At 43.2% G+C, this 20,644-nt stretch overlaps 1 protein-coding gene across 1 annotated transcript in view; it reads right to left on the reverse strand.

Annotated features, from left to right (window-relative positions):
- Window positions 1-16,979, reverse strand: part of Prps2 (phosphoribosyl pyrophosphate synthetase 2) — a 31,433-nt gene extending 14,454 nt beyond the window's left edge. The window contains exons 1-3 of the mRNA XM_005411376.2: window positions 16,734-16,979; window positions 9,416-9,599; window positions 980-1,078 (exon numbers count right to left, since the gene is read on the reverse strand). Coding sequence (XP_005411433.1) covers window positions 980-1,078; window positions 9,416-9,599; window positions 16,734-16,855 — 405 coding nt within the window. The 5' untranslated portion in view covers window positions 16,856-16,979. The remainder of the gene's footprint in view (window positions 1-979; window positions 1,079-9,415; window positions 9,600-16,733) is intronic.
- Window positions 16,980-20,644: the final 3,665 nt, after the last annotated feature.

Genomic DNA, 20,644 nt, shown 5'->3' on the forward strand with positions numbered 1-20,644 from the left:
TTTTTTTTTTGGTTTTTCTCCGGTACCGGGAACCGAACTCACGACCTTGCGCTTGCCAGGCAGGCGCTTTTGCCGCTGAGCTAAATCCCCAGCCCCCAGACTCCTCTTTGTTGATCTTAACAAAATCAAAAGGCAGATATTTCAAGATGGTCCTCTTCAAAATGTATTCTGTTGCTTGGGATGGCCTTTTGCAATGAGTCAAAAGGGTTGGACTTTTACTTATTTATTTATTTTTAGTTTTTTGAGACAAGGTCTCACTATGTATTTCAAGCTGGCCTGAACTCACTATGTAGCCCAGGCTGGTTTGAAGATGACAGAGATTCTCTTGCCTCAGCTTCCCTCAGCTGGCATGACAGGCATGCATCACTGCATTTGGCAGGGCTATTGTTTTTTAGCTTCCAAACCAAATATTTTACATTTATTATATATCATAAAGCCAGCACTGTATAATTTGGCCTGTTTTAGAGGTGAAAGAACTAAGCTACTAAGAAGTTAACAAATCTATGTCACAATTCGCCATTCCAATGCTTTTCCAGGAGTTGTAATGGAATTACACCATGTATGCTTCCAAGAAGTCATTTTCACTTCTCCAAAACTGGTAAAAGGCAAGCAGCAACTAAGACAGGATATATCAACATTGAGTTATTATTCCAAAGACACTCCAAGAAAGGAGCCATACACAAACTCAAACACAAGGAACGCTACCTTCTTCTGAAATGATTTACAGCAATGCCTTGGTTCACGAACACTTCTGTTTGCGAACAATTCAGTTTGCAAACACAAGTGTTAGGCAAAATTTTGCCACCATTCTCAAACTCTATACCAGGTGATGAACATGACCATGGCCATCTTCCCTACACAAACATGACTATAGCCTTCTTCCCCAGAATCTTGGAATAAATTAAGCTCACAAACTGAGGTACCACTGTAATTTAACAGATTTAGGACCTAACCACCGGCAGAAAGAAAATGCTGGTACCTGTATCTGAGAGGCGTGCAAATCCATGGTGATGATGTGATCGGCCCCAGCCACAGAGAGCATGTTGGCCACAAGTTTGGCAGAAATCGGAGCACGACTCTGAAAAAACAAAGACATGGATTTGACAGCAGGAAAAGATGGATGGTGTCAGATTGCTCCTGGTAAGCAACAGGTGAGAAAGCTAAGTCACAGAAGGTGTCAACAAAATCTAAGAAGCAAAATGACACATGTTGTGGCAAAAAAAGATACATTCATTCTATTTTGTTCACCAAATACTGTTCCCATATATTATCGTGAAGCAATATGCTTGGCACTGGGTGGAGAGAACAAATGTCAAAGAAGCATACAGTTAAACAGACACTGCTCTACATGGAATGTCACAATTTGCATAATTCAGGCTGGGATGAATGTTGAGAGGTAAAATAAAAGGTGTAGAAAAGAGATAACAGTAGGAAGTTACACAGAGTTTAAACAGGATGGTTGTTAGAGGTCCCACTGAGATCACTTTCAAGGTAAGACAGCAAACACCAGAGAAAAACATTTTACAGGGACAACAGTATATGGAACATAGCCAAAGCCAGGAGACCCTCGTGCAGCCAGCGATGGCATGCAGTTCAGCTCTCAGAGGTACTTTCCTGTATTGACAGTTGGAAGCTGTCCTTGATACAATTTAAACAAAAACCAGATGGGAGGAAGAATACTTTATGGTGATGGATAATTCAATATTTATAGAAAATATAAGCTTAAGGAAAAATGGCATTCAAAATAATGACAAAGAAATGATTCCATGAAATACACACACATACACACACATAGTATATCACAAACACAATATATTCATGTAACAACACACGTAGCAAAGAATTATATCAAAATGTTAATAGATTATTTTCATTTTCTTTAACACATCATTGTTTCTTAGAAAATATTATATATATATGTATATATATATATATGAGAAAAGCACCCAAAATGTTAACAGCAAATGTTTCTAGAAAATGAAGACTACAGATCATTATCTTTCTTTTCCTTTTATCTGTTAAAAAAACTTTTTCAATCTTCTTTATGAAGTTTGTATCTCACCTCAAGTTTTCACTGTTTACTCCATGCAATGTATTAAAATTGCCTTTGGAATAAATCTCATTTTTCTCAGCTTTCAAACTAAAACCCTCTGGCTAATGTGGCTGCAGTCTACTGAGAGCTGTCCCTGTCCCGCATCTCTGCTACTGGGCCACTCCTTGCAGTGTGGCCTGGCTTGGCCCGCCCTCTTCCAGGGAACCCAGTAGCTTTGCCTATATACTCCCATGCCACCTGGTCCCCATCCTACCCATGTCTGTCGAGAAATGCAAATTAAAACAACACTGAGATTTCATCTCACCCCAGTAAGAATGGCTAGCATTTAGAAATCAACCAATAACAAATGCTGGTGAGGCTGTGGAGAAATAGGAACCCTTCTCCACTGCTGGTAAGAATGCACACTGGTGAAGCCACTGTGGAAATCAGTTTGGAGATTCCTCAGAAAACTAGGTCTAGAGGTCCCATTCAACCCAGCTATTCCCCTCTGGGGTATTTTCCCAGAAGATCTGAAAACATCATATCACAGCGATACATGTGCACCCATGTTCATAGCAGTGCAATATGTAAATGCTAAATTGTGAGCCAATGTGTTTAATCCTCCAGGTCTGGCTCCAATAGCATCTCCCAATTGTAAGGCACTCTAAGAACTCCAGACATAATCTCTTCCTTCTAAAGTGATGTAGCATCCTTAAGCACTTGGTCCCTAATATTTTGGGCCCTTTTTGTGTTGAAGATAGGAATGTCATCACCCACAAGGGCAAACAATTGCTTTTAGACATCTTCTCATCCCTTGCTGAACATAGCTTATACCCTGCACATGATAGCTTTCCGATAAATATTTCATAGCAGAATCTCTACAATATCAAATTCCCAAGGCTTAGTCATTAGCCTCATTGATAATAAGCATTCTTTCATCTAAAAAAGTTCTAGGACAATAGAAAGAACAAAATGGTCACTGTGACTTCTTTGTAATAAAATTTTATTTGCAGTGTTAGTTGAGTCTGTGCTCTTCCTAGAACTTTGTAGGCTGCTAGGATTAAATGTGTCTTCTCCAAAATTCAGGAGTTGGCACTGTGATTGCATTAAGAAGTGTGGTCTTGAAGAGGGGACTGGGCTGGGAGGACTCTTCCCTGGGTGACGGGAGGGAGGCTTTGGGGAAAGAAGCTATAGACTCCATTCCGCAAACCTGTCCTTCCACCTTCTCCCAGGGAGGGACACAGCGTTTCTCCTTAGATACCATATACGGATGCCTTGGCCTCAGACCTCCATATTCCAGAACTATGAGAAAAAAAAATTCTGTTCTTCACAAGTTACCCAGCTTCAGATATTCTGTAGTAGCAGCACAGACGACTGCAGCAAAAGGACCCCTTCTTTCCACAGTGGCAACCAGCATTTCTTACTTCTGGGATCCAAACCATAGAGGTAATTTCTTAATTCAGACATTTGATTTCCTTCTTTGGACTTTGTTTACAAATTTGGCTTTGGTACTAAGTTTCATAGTTTGGCTTAACACCCAGCTGAATCCTGCAGGAAGAGATCTACAAGTCAACTCATATTATAGCCTAGACAGAGAAAAATTACTGCAGCCTTTAAACAAAGGTAGAATCAAGGTGGGACTTCTCTAGTGAAAAATATATGAAGGTCAAAGTTATGCATGTCAGACTCTCTCAGGGTAATCCAGATCATATGCAATGTATCCAATGCCACCCTGTCACAAAAGCAACTTTGACAAGCTTTTGCAAAGACTACAAGATTGCACAGATTCACATCAGCTACAAAGTAAAAGGAAACAATATTTTATCATCTAAATGAGAACATGACCTTCAAAATGATTTTGGAAGACAGAAAACAAACAAAACCGAGCTGAAAGTTCCACCCCCAGAAGTAATTATTCCCTGCATTGCCCACAACCTGCTGTTTTCACCAGGCAAGGGAACCAGCAATTATTGAGCGTCTACTATGGCAAGAGCCAGCAAACTACAGCCCATGGCCAAACCTGCCTGGGGCCTGTTTTTGTCCAACCTGAGATCTCAGGGTGGTTTTTCCATTTATAACTGCCTGGAAAGCAATGAAAAGAAGAATAGTGTTTTGAGGCAGAGGAAGATGATATAAAACTCACATATCTGCATGGACAAATAAAGTTTTACTGGCACACAGTCACACTTGTTTGTTTACAGTAATGGTCACGGCTGTTTTCACACCAAAGCGGCAGAAGTTGGGTGTTGTAACAGATCCAATGATCCCCAATTTCACACCTGGTTCTTTTCAGAGAAAGTTGGACAGCTGTGGATTATAGGCTAGGTTTTAGTGCCTATAAATAGCAGTTCACACTGTCCTTAACTTACAGATGAGGAAACTGAATTTGTAGAGTTTAAGTAACTCTTTTATAAAGGGCAAACTGAGTAAATACAATGTTGAAATTTGAACCTGAGCCCATTTTATTCCAGTGTTAGAACTTCCAAGCTAAAACTACTTTGTGCCATGTCTTTTACAATCAATATTATCTCATCATCACTTTTCCATGTCAGTATATTGTGTTGCTGTGTTACCATGTATGAAACCATTCCTTCACTATGAGAACCTATCTCTAGGTTCTTGTGCATACAAACAAAACCCAAAATAAAATTTTACATATGTATAGGGTTTGCCTAAAAGAACAGCAAAGGACAGGGATAAAAAGGAAACAGGCTTTTAAAAAGGCTATAAAGTCCTAGATTTTCCTGGGTTTCTTTGAATGTACTTCTGAGTAGAGTGACTACACAGAATTTCATTGTGTCATAAGATGTCATAGGCAGGACAGTCCCAAGAGATGGAAAAAGGCCAACAGAAAGCTGGGAAGGGCGGTCCCGAGCTCCTTCTGTGGCCAACACAAGTGTAGCCCATGGCTTTCAGTGACACTCAAGTGCCACATGGCCTTCTGCCTGCCTACAGGGAGCAAAAAAGTGGAAGTGAATTCTCTGTCCTAAATCCTGCCTGGTCTCCTCATCGTTGGCCCATGCTGGCACATGGCAGCACTTAGTTAAGAAATGAAATGTGTCAGCAGGCTCAAACCCTTTCTCTCTCCCTTTTCTTTTTGGTGTTTTGAGATGGGGTCTTGTTATATAGCCCAAACTAGCCTTGAACTCACTATGTAGGCCCGGCTGGCCTCGAACTCACAGCAATCCTCCTACCTCAGCCTCTGAGTGCTGGGACTGCAGTCATGCAGTCCCAGGCAAGGTAATTTCTCTCAAGTGCTTCTTAAATCCCTGTTGCAATCACCTGGGAATTTTTCTTGCTGGAAGCTGAGCTACTTGAACAAGGGGAGAAATAAATAGAAAAACTGTCAGAAACTTAAAAAGAACATAAAAATGTACATCAGATGATGGATAACTAAGAATGCTCCTTTCAACAAGTTTGAAGAAAGAATAATGATCTCCTTACTATAATATAAGTCACACTGACTACACAGATACACCAGAATAATGATACCAGGACAATATACAGGCTGTTGTAACAGACTCAATGATCTCCAATGTCACACATGGCTCTTTTCAGAGAAAGTTGGTCAGCTGTATCCTGGCCACCTCCAAGGTTGTCTGGAGCTATTGACCTATACAGAGACGGCTGTCCATCAGACTTTCCAGAGACAGTCTGCTTGGATGCTTGTTTCCTGGCAGTTACTTAGTAATAAAGCCTCCTTTCGATCTCCGCAGTGTTGTGGCTTAGGTGATAAACAATATGATAGTAATATTATCACAAAGATTGAGCTGTCTTTAAAATACTTTTTTTTGCAGTATCAGGGATTGAACCCAGGCCCTTTGCACTGAGCTGTATGCCCAGTTATTTTATTTTTATTATGAGTTAAGGTCTCACTAAGTTGCTAAATTGTCAAGGCTGGGTTTGAGCTTTCAAGCTTCCTGCCTCAGCCGCCCAGTTTTAAGCCACTCTGTGGTCATTTGTTCCAGGAATGCTAGGAAAGGAATCCATTGTACTCTGAGTCTTTCCTATCTGTCAGTGTCCCCCACCAATAAGCCACAGGGATTTCTAAGTGCTACAAACACTGCTTCCCAACTGTTTTCCCACCCTTATTTCTGTGTTGAGGATGAAGAAAGCTTGCTTTCTTTCTTTCTTTCTTTCTTTCTTTCTTTCTTTCTTCTTTCTTTCTTTTTTTGAGGCAGGGTCTTGTTGTGTAGCCTAGGCTGGCTTTGAACTTCCAGCGGTTCTCCTTCCTCAGCCTCCTGAGTGCTGGGATTACAGGAGTGTGTCAGGATCTCTGGCTGAGGATGAAGAAAGTCTTATCTCTTCCAATCAGTTAAGTTCAGAGAAGTCACAGAATGTGTGTTCAAAATGGTCCCAAACGCAGGACAAATCTAAACTGGCAAACAACTAGTCAAACAATACAGTTCTATGAAACAGTTGAACCTGGTAGAAGTCTATAGGGCTCCTCTTGGTAGCTCGGTGGCTTGGGGACAGTGCTGGCAATCAGAGACAGAGATCAGTGACCATCAAAGTTCCTGAAATGTAAGAGGCAGGGGACAGATTGTGGTAGTTTCTCGATTACAAAGACTTTATTGTGAATAAAAATAAGAAACAAAATTTGAAAACACAACCTTGGAAAAAGAAGTTAGTGTGAATCAGATATGTGCCAACAAAAAATGCAGACACCTCAATATCTATATCCGCTATTTGTATCAAAGGAACTGGGAGTTAGAAATCACTCAACGGTGGGACCAGGGCCTGACAAAGGAATGATTTACCAGAGAAGATACAGTGTATTCAACAGCTCAGAGCAAAATGCAAAGTACGAAACCTACTGGAAGTTAAAGAACTTGATAAGAAATAATCACAGTGTGGGAATTTACTAAGACTCTTGCCACATGGAAGAGAAATCAGCAGAAAATGAGCTCCTTTATGACTAGACAAGTTGAAGTTGCTAAGCAATCCTGTGAAAAGACCCAGATGGGAGGAAGTGCTAAGGCAGATGACACTGATGGGATACAATTTAAACACTGGCATTTAGCACCTAAAAGCAATGAAGGAAACTCTAGAATCTAGTTTAAAAATATAAGCAGCTATATAAATAACAAATAGGGGGACAGGGTTTCACAACAACATATATGAATGAAAGTTTGGGCTGCCCACAAGCTCAAGTTGCAGTCACAAAGTGACACACACAAATATACACCAAGGTCCATGTGCTGGAAGCTTGATCCCAGTGTGGGTACACTGAGGTGGTAGAAACTGTAGTATCAGGCCTAGTCAAAGACAGGGAGGTCATGGGAGGCCAATCTCTGAAGGGCCAGAGGCTGGTCTCAGAGTGGCTTAGTCCCTGCAAGAGCGGGTTATTATGCAAAGGACAAGACTGGCCCATTGCACTCTGTGTTCCTTCCTCACACACATATCCCTTCTGCATGTGGCTAATTCCCTTTCCCCTTCTCCACATTGTGACACAGCCGGAGGGAAGACATGCCAGGATGCCAGCGCTATGTGTCTGGATCCTGCAGGCACCGGTGTGGTGAGCTACAGAAACCTCTTTATTTCAGAAGTTACCCAGCCTTGGGGATTTTGTGACCACAACACAAAACTGACTACAAAGCCAACCCACACTCTAGTGCAGAAGTTGGCCAACTGTGACTCAGTGGTCAAATCTGGCCAACCACTTGTTTTTGCATGGCCTGTGAGCTAATAGTGGTTCTTATATGTTTAAATGGTTAAAAAGAAATCAAAAGAATAATACTTATGGCAGGTGAAAATATTAAATTCATGGGGTAATGTCTGTAAATAAAATTCTATTGGAACACAGCCACATCCATTCATATATGTACTGTCTATTACTACTTTTGAGGTACAAAGTTAAGAACTTGCCACAGAGATCATAGTCATTTTTAGAAAATGTAAACTGAGCCTTCTAGTCTAATTGGTACGAAGTAATGGTATCCCAAGTGCCACATGGTGCTCTGGAGATCAAATTTTTAGTGAGAAATTAACTGAATAGCCATATTCAGCACAGAGACTGGAAGCCACATCTGAAGAGTTTGAGATCAAAATTCAGGGAGACCTCGGTATAGGAATTCAAACTTATATTGTTTTCAGAAATGTGTGTTATTTTAGAAATGAAACCATAGGTTCAGCATGATCACTGTAGTGAGTCAACTGGTAGCCCCCAAACTCACATCCACTCACAGCTCACAACGTGGCCTCATTTTGGACATAGGGTCTTTGCAGATATAACCAATGTAAAGATCAAGATGAAATCATACTAAACGAAGAGTGCTGGTGCATGCCTGTAAACTCAGCATTCAAGAGGCTGAGGCAGGAGGACTTCCATGAGTTAGAGGCTGCATAATGAGTTCAAGGCTAGCTTGGGCTTACTGGTGAGATCCTTTCAAAACACCAAAATATAAAAGATTAGGGTAAAACTGAAACGCAAGGACAGTATCCTTGTAAGAGACAGAGGAGGACACACAGTGACACAGGAAGAGGCCACCTGAAGACAGAGGCAGAGACTGGAGTGAGGCTGCCACAAGCCATGGAATGGAGGAGCCACCAGCAGCAAGAGTTGAGGGAACATCTGTCCCTATAATGTCCAGATGATTCATCTCTGCCTATACCTGGATTTCAGACTTTTGACCTCTGGAACTGCACGAGATTAAATTCCTGCTCTTTTAAGATCCCTAGTTTATGAGAATTTCTTTTGCCAGCTCTAGCAAACTAATAAAATCTGCTTCAAAAGTCGCCTCAAACATTAATTTATCCGATGTACCTTGAAGATTAAGAACTATTGTATTTTCTTCAACCTGTACAGACTTATAGAACCTTCTGTGATAACAATGTTGCTAAAAGAATAGCAACATTAAATCAGTTCTTCTTGAAAGACTGAAAACAGACAATAACATTTTTTATTAAACTTTTAGCTGGGCAGAAATGTAGACTCACATGTAGTTGCAAGGAACAATGTAGCTCCTAGCAGCTTCAGTAACAATGTCACCTAGCGTCATGGAAATATCTTGCAAAATTCTAGCAATTTCACAGTCAAGACCCTGACACTGCTACAATGAGTGAACTGAATAGGATGCTCCCCTGTTTGACTATGTACTCACAGAGGGGTGTGCATGTAATTAGTTCCATCCACCACCACACACACAACTCCATCATGATAAAGCCAATAATGGCAATTTAAAACCTGCAAAATATGCTTAATTGTTTTTGAAATCTACAAATATTAATGTGGTGGGCTCAAAGATAAATCTGAATACAGCAAGGTGAGGACTATGCTCATGACAGCCTTAAAAGAGAATGTCAACAATTGCCAGATATTCTGCTGGTAGCGGTATATGCAGAAATGATGGTGACTCGGCAGGACACGCATGCCTCCCCTACCTTGTCCTTTTTATCTTGGCGGGCATATGGGAAGCATGGGATCACCGCAGTCACCCTGGAGGACGAGGCGATCTTGCACGCATTGATCATGATGAGCAGTTCCATAAGGTTGTCATTGATCTCTCCACAGCCACTCTGGATGATATAGACATCTTCCCCTCTAACACTTTCACCAATCTCCACACTGGGAAAAGAAAAATGCCATCAACTGACATGAAAGTATGTCTGCATCTTGGAGGGGTTTCCAAGACCAGCCCCACGTTCAGTGATTCACCAGGCCAAATCAAAAGACTCACCATAAAGTTGCATTTTATGCATGGCTAAGGTTTATCATAGGGAAGGGACACAGGGAAAATCAGCAAAGGGAAAGAGTACATAAGGTGAAGTTGGGGGGAACCAGGTGTGAGATTCAGAAGTTGAGCTTGGGGTTGGGGACTTAGCTCAGCGGCAAAGCGTCTGCCTGGCAAGTGCAAGGTCATGAGTTCGGTTCCCGGTACCGGAGAAAAAAAAAAACCAAAAAAAAAAAAAAAACCAGAAGTTGAGCTTAATTCCTCCAGTAGCAAGCTGTGATAAGACTTGCAAAATACTGCTACCAGAGAATCAAGGCCCAGGGCTGGTACATCACCCAGATATCTAGTGCGTGCCAAATGGCCAGGCTCGCTGGCCTTCACAAAATCCACATCGTTCCCTAACTGTTAACAATTTAGACACCATGAGCCATTCTTATCAAAGGATGGTGGGAACTCAGCCAAAGGCCAACTTGGCAAACAAACCCTTCTGAGCTTCGGACCTATGTTAACTCTTTTCTGCAAAATATTTCGTTTTAGTGTTTTATTTATATTAAAGCTGTATATGAATGTTGCTTTAAAAATTCAAACCATTCTATGAGGCTTATAATAGATAATCGATTGCAACCCTCAATATGACTTTTAGATATTTACCCTCAAGCCTCTAGCTAATATGTGTCTTCCTACATCTTGACTTTTTATCTGAGGATCCTGGCTTGACTTCTCACTGTGGAAGACGGGGATTTGGTTCTACTTCCTCTCTTTCCCATCACACAGGTGCTCCCTTTCCAGCTTGCCATTATCCAAACACAGATCAATACTCAAACTGAAAACTGATTGCTATGATTTGTGTGTGTGTGTGTGTGTGTGTGTGTGTGTGTGTGTGTGTGGCACTGGGGATTGAACCCAGGGCCTTTACACTGAGCTACACTGTCAACACTTTCCATTTTTTATTTTTTTATTTGGAAACAGGTTCTCCCTTAGTCAGTCCCTAAGCTTGAACTTTCTATCCTCCTGCCTCAGCCTCCCAGAGTGCCGGGATTACAGGTGTGTGCCACCATACCCAGCTTTGGCTGCTACTTTGTAACTGTGTAAATAAGGTTCAGAGCAGAACCACATAGGAGAGTTAAATCAATGTTATATTTTCCTGTCATGCACAGTTTTGTTTGCCCTCTAGGTAATCACCTTACATTTTTCTCTGGTAAGTTTCCTGCATACTAAATTCAGACTCCATCCTGAATACCTCACTGACAATTTCAATCTCTCAGTGTCAGAGGCTTCAAGTCCCAGCCCCATTTCTTTGTCCTGCAGATGTCCCTCCTACAGCTGGCTGACCTGGTACCAGCTTCCGACCTGTGCCCAGCTGCTGACTGGGGATTCCCTTCTCCTCGCTCCCCTCTCCTACACCCTCTTGACTGGGGTACTTCCTTGTTGTGGTGCTTGGCATCCTCCTGTGGCTTATTGAGAAAGAGTAAGTAGAAGCTAAATTTTTAAAAATTGCATGCCTGCAAATTTCTGGAATTCCAGGTAATGAACTCAGTGGTATTCAGAGAAAGAGGGAGAGAGGGAGAGAGGGAGGAAGAGGGGGAGAGAGAGATCATTCACTCCTGGTGTGTGCCCTTCTTGGAAGGAAAAGTAAAACAGAATTGTGTCCTCAGGGGAAGTCCTTCGCAGAGTACTGTGTGAGAATCAGGGCTGTAGTCAGCTCTGCGGAGACACTTTTGTAAAGGCAGATTTGTTCCAATGGCTGATAAATTTGGAACAATTTGAGCATAATGTTTGCTTTTGCTTACGCAAAACTCTTATCTTGGGACAGAATGCAGAAAACTGATCTGTGTCCAGCTAAATGGAGCCACTTAGAAAAACACAAGCATGCATCACACAAGGACAATGAGACACACTCAGCCACATCTGCTGTCCCAGCCAGCCTCATCATTTCAGACAACCTGCCTTCTGCCATCTTGTAATAACTCAAAAGCTGCAAGCCTTTGTCGTTCTACTTCCATCAGCAAAAGGGAGTTATATTTCATCAGTAAAAGCCATGCTGTGGTAGTATTTCTGTGCTTTGCAGAATATGGAATACAAGTAATAGTGTTTTACTGCTTATACTACATCCCTATGTGTTTCTTTAGATGTCACTGAGGAAGTTCTTAAATGTTATGCCCCAGTTCCATGTTTCTCATAAGCCCTGTGACTTGTAATTGTACAATCTTGTAGAGCATGGTATCTTTTGGGAACCCATATATCACACTGTAGCAGAACTGGCTGTAAGCAATTCAACCAACTATGATGCATCTGTAAATGAAGGCCACAATTACCCTTGTTCTTTCTTCTGCCATCAGAAGCCAACTATACCCGATAAAACCATTTTATTAAAGGAGCAAATTATAACTAATGAAAATCTCAAAACAAGTCAACATTTCAGTTACCATGTAGTAGACTATCTAAACCAACAGAATTTGATATCTAACTTCCAGTATAATAATGGAAAGATAAACATGAATTTTAAGTTGCCACATTGTGAAAATAATAACATTTTGTCATATTCTCTCTTTTCTCCTTTTATTTTCTTTCTTTTCTTTTTTCTTTTTCTCTCTCTTTCTTTTTCTGTCTTTTTCTTTCCTTCCTTCTTTCCTTCCTTCCTTCCTTCCCTTCCTTCCTTCCTACCTTCCTTCCTTCTTTCTCTTGAGACGAGTCTCAATAAATTGCTAAGTTGTCAAGGCTGGCCTGGAACTCGTGATCCTCCTGCCTCAGACTCCCAGAAGCTGTGATTAGAAACATGCTCCACAACATCCAGCTTTTACTCATGTTCTTGCATACTCTCAGGATTGGGTATTAGTGGTACACTGTCAACTTCAGGCTGAAAGTTACAGAAAAAAATTCCATGTGTACCTTCCCCTATTTTGAGTTCTAAGGAAATGAACATAACTTCACTGTGCATATAACAATAGGAGAATGACTTTAACTTGGAAATCAAGTATTATACAGATCAGGGGATGACAAAATACAGCATACATCTCTTTTTGTATGGCTCATTAGCTAAGCTGGTACAGTAGGCAGAATAATGCCCCCCCAAAGACATCTATATGCAAATCTTTTGATTTTGTTAGATTACATGGTGAAGGGGATATATAATTGCAGATGGAATTAAGTACGCTAATAAGCTGCCCTTAAAATAGGAAGACTATACTGGGTTATTTAAATTGGCCCAATGCAATCACAAAGCTCCTTAGAAATGGAAGGGGGAGAGAAAAGATCAGAAAAATAAAGAGGTGCAATGACTGAAGCATGGACTGGGAGATGCTTAGCTGCTGGCTTGGTAGCTGGAGGATGGGTCAAGGGCCAAGGAATATGAGCTGCCTCTAAAAGTTGGAAAGCCAAGGGGATGGACTCTCCCCTAGAGCCTCCAAGGGGAATACAGCCCTCCTGACCTAAGAGGTACCTCTAACTTACGCAGCTCTAAGCTATGGGAACAATAGAGACTGAAAGTGGCCAGCATTATCTGAAATATTTATGATCTCGCCTTTTATGGAAAATTTCCCAAGTCCAGATCTTAAGGCTGTTTATTCCACAAGATCTCATTCTGTATTTCATCACTGAAGAACCACAGTGTATATATGACTACCAGTCCATGGAAGGACAGAACACACTGTGGCAACACCTGTTCCAAAGACAGTCATGCATCTGCTCATAAAGATGATCCTCCTGATCTGCAGTCCAAGGCTTTAAAAGATTGTAGAGAGAAGGCAGTATCCATTTGTTGTTCAGTCAGGTGATTTGTTATGGTTTGTGTCCAGATATCCCACCAAAGCCTCATACAGTCATAGGTAGGGCTTTTTTAGAGGTGGCTGGAGCTACAGTGTGTAATGCTGGGACTGATTCACGGTGCAATGTTAGGCTCAAGGGTGCTAGGATTAAGGGTGTGCATGCTATCTGCCCTAAGTAGCCTGGATAAGATACAAAGGATAGAAAGAGCTGTGGCTGTCCCTTTTTCCTTTGTTACCTTCTGCCCGCCATGAAATGGTTGTCCTCTGTGATGCCACCCTGCCTTGGAGCCAGTGGATTATGGACTGAAACCTCTACAAACTGTGAGCCAAAGAAACCTTTCCTTCTTTAACTTTAGGTATTGTGTATTTTGCCTCAGCGATGAGAAAAGTAACCAAGACAGGATCTTTTTGGACCCCCACATGCATGTGATCAACTCAAAAGTGAATGGGCATGGTAATTAAAAGATGGCCACAGAGTCTTTAACACTTTCTGCATCAAGAAGCAGGGTCTTTGCTATCTGCCCTCGAATCAGAGAAGGCCCTGTGCTTAACCAACAGCATGTGACAGAAGTGCTGATATGCCAACTTCCAAGTCCAGGCCTTTGTAGGCTAGTAGCTTTCCCTTCTTGCTTTTTAAAGCACTCCCTCTTGGAAGGCAGTTTCCATGCAGGAAGGGAGTCCAAGCAACCCTGTGACAAGATCTGCAGCAAAAGGGACTCAGGTTTCCATCTAAGATTCCAGGCAAAATCTAGTGCCCACCTCCCAGCCATGCAAAAGTGCCTCAGCAGCAAACTCAGCTGCCACATGCGAGACAAGCCTTCCTTGCTGAGTCTGCCCAAACTGCAGAGGTTTGAGCCAAAGAAATTATTATTGCTTTAAGATGGTAAGTTCTGGGGTGATTTCATACATGGCAGTAGGTCACCAGAACCTTGGGTCCTACAGCAAAGGTAAGGACACCACCAGCCCGTGAACTTCCCAGAATGCAATGTTACAAAATAGACGTATAGATACCACCACGAATGCATCGTAGGAAGCCATCCAGTGATTTCCGTGAAACTGCAGCAGACTTCTTCCTGTACATCTGGAGTGATTTAGAGATGAGAACGTAAAAGTAAGGAGGCTCTATGTCTGATTAAATAGTATTCACAAACATAATGAGAGCATTGCTGACCAGGAGCAAACCAGATTTCTGCTCCTGCCTTAGCAAGGGATTCAGGAAGGGGCCCTTTACATAAACTGAATCAAATTTCCCTTCTTTTCAGCCCTTCCGTTTCCCATCCCTAGGACCACAGGGTAAAAACCAGATTACTAGCATAGTACCTGGTACAGAGAGGACTTGGTAAAAGTCAACCTCTACACATGTACAGTTTTACCTGTTAAAAGCATAAAATGTAGCAACTCTCAGACTTCATGCTTTTGGAGACTTTATGATTTGTATTATCAAGTGGTAGATATAAGATACTCAAAATAAAAATGAGTTGCTTTATATTTAAATATCTAAACAACCAGCATGTCTGAATGAGTTTCACTCAACAGTCCATTCAGTATTTTGTGCAGAAATCTAACATTTACTTGGCAATTAGTGATCTACAGTCACCCTATCTTTAGCAGAGGATTGTGCCACCCAGAGGTGACAAGGAAGGACAAAACTTACTTCATCCAGAAATTTATTTATGTGACATCCTTTATTTATGTGGCAATACCTTCTGAGGAAGCTATTGTTCCTGGAGCTACTGAGACTCAAACAGGATTGGCAAAGTACTACAATCCTCAAACCTAGCTCTGTCCTTCTCCAGAGCCCTGGGCTTTCCCCCTGGGGTGTGCACTAAGCTCTGCAAAGTGGAATTATGCAGCCCAGTGCTCCTGGCAAGAATGTCACCTGCTGCTCACTCACAACTTTTCCTTACTTAGTGTCGCTGTGCAACCAGAAGAAGTCACGTGAACTGAACCAATTTTCCCTAAAAGCTGACTGCCTGAGAAAATGCATCTTTGCAATCAGTATTACTACAACTCCCCACTAAGAAATTTCTGCTTCACCCAAAGTCATCAAGACTTTCTCCCATGCTTTCTTCTGAAAATATTAGTTTTAGAAATATTAGTTCTGAAAATATTAGTTTTTATTTAGTTTCACATTTCCGTCTCCCATCCATGTCGTTATTTTTTGTAAATAGTGGGAAGTATGGATGGAGATCTCCCCCCTCCTCTCTCTCTCTGCGTACGGCTGTCCAAGTGCTGAGCACCATTTCTTAAAATTGTTAGTTGAACTGGAACTTTGCCAATGATAGAAAAGTTATCTGTTACTGTGTACAGTTAACTGCACTAGACATTTGAGGGCAACGAGAGAAAATAGATCATCTTGAAATTAATTAAGGAGCTTCATGGATTCAAGCCGATGGAGAAAGGACCCCCCCCACCTTGCAGCCCGCCGAGCTTCTGAGGTCCACCTCCTGACTGCACAGAGGACAAGTGGTCACTTCTTGTGAAGCGAGAAATGGGTGGAATTCACACCAAACTAGAGACTTGCCGCTGCACACAGCGGAGCACCAGCCCCACAAAGAAGCTGAATGTTCATCAGCTCGGAGGCAGCAAGTTAGAAGAAGCCTACCGGAGCCCAGCACGTGCACCCTGGAGTTCTCACGCTCTTTCAACCCGCCGCACAACTTCACCCTATGAATAAGGTGGTGCTGAGCACCTGTACTGATCCCTGGCCTCCCCCTGGATCTGAACCTCCTGGGACAGGTCCCGGAAAAGCAGAGTTTGAAAGGTCCCCAGGTAAATCTAGCGCGCCGCCAGGGCACTGGACGTGTGCGGAACCTTTAGGGCCACGCATAAGTCTGGGGTTCGCCCCTGCAGGGACGCGGAAACTGGGGCCCCGGGAAGTCCCGCCACCGCGCGTACGGATGCGTTCCTGTCGGCTGTGTCCACTTAATCTCCGACAGCCTGTGACTGCCCCGATGTCACCCTTCCGGACAGGGGACTACAGGCCAGAAGCCGCGACGAGGGTGCCCGCGAGCCTTGGATCGACGGGTCGCCGCGGTCCCTCGGAGGGGCAACTTCGGGCGCATACCGGGCAACCCACGCGGCTGGCGGGTGCCCCTCCTCAACTTCTCCCCGGGCGCAGCCGCTGTGGCTCCGCGGCCGCGTTGCCGCTGTCCCGCCCCGGAAGGGAGATCGCGGCTCCCGCGGAGGTAGCCAGGGCACGCGTCGGTCCTTAGCCCGGCCCCGCAGCCGCGCGCCCAGCGCCCTCCCCGGCGAGGCCCCCACCTGGTCTCCTGGTTGCTAAACTTCTTGGTGACCACCTTGCCCAGCTCCAGGCCCAGGCGGTCGGCCACGCGCTGGGACAGATCCTGGTGGGAGCTGCCGCTGAAGAGCACGATGTTGGGCATGGTGGCTCTTGGGTTTCCAACGGTACGCTGCGAAGGCGACGACAACAGCGACACGACAGCGACGCAGAAGGCTACTGCTGCCGGAGCGGGAAAGCGCGGTGGCGGGACCCAGGGGAGGGGCGGGGCGAAGAGGGAGGAGCTGGGGCGGAGCCAGGGAGGCGGAGAGGAGGGGCAGCCGCGGAGGGGAAGCAGGAGGTTGCTGGGAAACTGGTTTCCCGCAGGACCGGGGTTGCAGGTTGGGACGATCCAGGGGGTCCTTGCTCCATTGGAGGCCTCAGAGCCCCACACCTGACATCTCCCACATGCCTCGAGGGGGAAGACCAGGGAACCAGATAATTGGGGCACAGAGAAATAATGTGTGAAGGGACCGAGGGGGTGGATGCCTCGCAGGCAAGAAGCGATCCTCCAACCCTCCAACCTGGAACGCCCCAAAGCCAATGTAAACGACTTGTTTTCACCTGCAGCAGGATCCGCAAACTGGGGAACTGGGGCCCGTAGACCAGATCCAAAGAATAGCCGGAGTTTGTAGCAGAGAGCTCAGCGCGTTTGCATTTTACGTGATGGTGCCACACACCACTTGAGAATTCCACTGAAGAGAAATGTTCCCCTCCCCCCAAAATTCCTCTTCGCTCATTCGTAACTATGTAGTGCCACAAATGTGCTCACATATTATTACAGTTTGGACATTGTCAATAAAAACAGAAATTGTTCTTTTTTCTTACTATCTAAGTATCTGTATTATATCTTCCTTTGTGCCTCAGTTCTCAATTGTTAAGTGTGCTGAGCCTTGAATTACAGACTTGAAGCACGCCTTTGAGAAAGCCAAAAGTGTCAGCCCTCTGAGCCCTGAGCACGGGCAGAGGGAGCAGGGTTGATCTGGGTGGCACACTGGGTCAAGCCAAATCCCCCCCGGATTCCTCCACTGTAGGGAGATGTGGTGGTTCTAGGGCCAGCTGAATCCCAGGATCACAGACCGCACCAGATAGATCCCCAGCCTCAGTCCCTCCACGTCCTTGGGGTCAGTGCCTGCCTCTCCTTCGTCCTGGCAGAAGCCAAACAAAAGCTTTCCTCAAGAACCTAATGCAGTACCGCAGCCAACCTCTGGGCACAGAGCAAGTGCAGGGGAAGGGAATGTGACCTGTGTCCACAGAAGACTGGGCACTGGAGATGCTGGTCACAGTTTTAACTCACCGAAGATAAACTAAACCCCCAGGAGAATGGCTGGGTTTTACTAATATTTGGCAAGAACCGATTTGCCACCGACAGTGAAGGCCACTTGCAGCTGAAGTGTAGCTTACTCTACCCGACTTGTTTACCGTTAGGGTCTGGGAGATTAGTGGGATTATTCATATCACTGGAATTTTTCATCTGAGTCTTTGTACTTTGTAATATGGATTACCTTGTGCATCAAGTGTTTCTTTTAAATTTCTGTAGCTGTCTGCTTACCAAAAAGGTTTCCAAAGGCTGAGGATGTAGCTCAGTGGCACAGTGCTTGGCCTTAGGAAGTGCAAGGCCCCCGGTCAATCCTCATTATTGCACCCCCCAAAAAAGAATAATTTCGTCTGGGGTGTAATTCAGTGTTAAAGCACTTATCTGGTGTTTACCAGGTTCTGGAGTTCAAACCCCAGCACTGCCAAAAGAAAAACCTGCCAAAGCACCATTTTCAGTAGCATTTTTGCGCCTTTCCATTCTTTTAAGGAAGGCCTATATGTCTTATGATATTAAAAAGAATAGTACCTGCAATAATTTATTATCCATTGTGCCACATAAAGACATTTCAGTCGATGCCAAAGTGCATATACAAAAGGGGTCCCGTAAGATTATATTGCTTAGTGAGGTGGTAGATGGCTTAGTTCATTTAAGTACACACTATGATGTTCACAGGAGGATGAAATCACCTAATGATGCATTTCTCAGAGCATATCCCAGACGTTAAGTGGCACATGACTACACTTCATAAAAAATTAAATTAAATTTACATACTAAATTACCATAGCAGTGGAATTTATACTCATATTCAACCATATGTCTAAAACTTTCATTGAGTGGATCTGCTAATATAACTATATTTACACTCTCCTAAGAAAAGTTACTGCCAGCAATATTACTCCAATTTTTATGTCCTTAAAATTTCTTTTACAGATAAAATTGGCTAATAATGGGATTCCTCTAAATATGTGCATGTTCTTCTGAGAGAACAAAGTGGTTTCTTGTTGGAGTAGGAGGGCCATGGTTTTTTGATAACAAGCCTGGAGTATAAAATGTTACAAATTAAAGGTCCTGGTTTCTGGGCCAGTTAATAGATGGGGATTTAGAAGCTAGGATTGAGTTGATACGCTGTGTCCTTGATAGCACCAGGAAGAAGCCCTATCTGGGTTGAGGTAAGTTAAGAAATGACTGTTGCTTCCACAGTATGATTAGCTACTGTGCTAAAGTGCTGAGTGTAAACAAGGGGAAATGTGCCATTTCAATGCTAATGGAAATCATCAAAAATCACCATGAGTAGCAGATTGAACAACACACCATCACTGGGAAATGTGCAGGCTTAAAAGAGTAGCTATAGATTTTCTTTGAACATGTTCTCTCCCAAGCCCCAATTCCTTTGGTCCATGGGAACCAGGTTGTGGGGAAACCTTGACTGACAGCCAGTTTCTCAACCTCCGCGTGGTGATGTTTATGCAGGGTGATTAGCTTGTTGTGGGGCTGTCCTGTGAATTGTAGGGTGGTTAGCAGCATCCCTAGCCTGTCTCTACCCACTGGAGGTCAGTAACGCCTTTCCAACAGTTGTGACAATCAAATGTGTCTCCAGATATTGTCAGATAACCCCCAGAGGGCAGAATCACAGCAGACTGAGACTCTTGTCTAAATGAACCCCTGGCCTTTTCTTTCTCCATGCAGACTGTCCATAATGGCTGCTCAGGCTGCCTCCTAGGATAATTGGAGGGTTCCAAGAAGGAGTCCTCCAAAAAGACAAGGCCCAAGAGCAAGCATTGCACTGGTCAAGGCAAGTTATATGGCCAAGACCAGAGTCACTATGGGATGGAATCACAGAAAAGCAAGAACACTAGGTCCACCAGAGATGTGCCACAGTGCATTTACTTAATGTGTTAACTAAATGAGAAATTAGAAGAGCCTCCAGGAAAATGAAACAAATGCCCAAAGACTCAATACTCAGAGGAGAAAAGGAAAATATATACTCTGTGCATATGCGATCACAGATCTTGGACATATTATAAAGTATTCATTATTTTAAAATAAAATGTTAATGGGGAAAAATAAAAGTGATATAATTTCCATTGATGACTTCACTCTTCACTGACTCATGGATAGGTATGAAATGGGGAAACAGAATTTGAATTTGTAGGTAGTCTGACATTTTGTATTTCCCATTTCAATTAGCCAAATTCTTTCATTAAGTAAAAGCTCCAAATACTTGCTGAGTGAATTTATCCTTATTTTAAGACTGAGGAATGGAAGAAATGGCCCAAAGTTACATGGCTATTGAAAGGCAGCAGAGGAATTAGAATGCAAGTCTGATAGCCTAGTCCTTTTCTCTCTAGAAGAGTGGTGTCCAAAATGCACATAAGGCAAGCCATCTATATCATTTACATTTTTGTCAGCCATACTTTAAAAATAGTATAAAATAAACAGGTGCAGGTAACTGTAATAACACAAATTATTTAATCCAAAATATTAACACTCCAACATGTAATTGGCATAAAATAGGAATAGGCTATTTTGAATTTTTTTATACCAAGCCTTCAAAATCTAATATAGATTTTACATCTG

Source organism: Chinchilla lanigera, unplaced genomic scaffold, assembly GCF_000276665.1.
Source record: "Chinchilla lanigera isolate Chin_1 unplaced genomic scaffold, ChiLan1.0 scaffold00143, whole genome shotgun sequence".
Taxonomy (NCBI): Eukaryota; Metazoa; Chordata; class Mammalia; order Rodentia; family Chinchillidae; genus Chinchilla; species Chinchilla lanigera.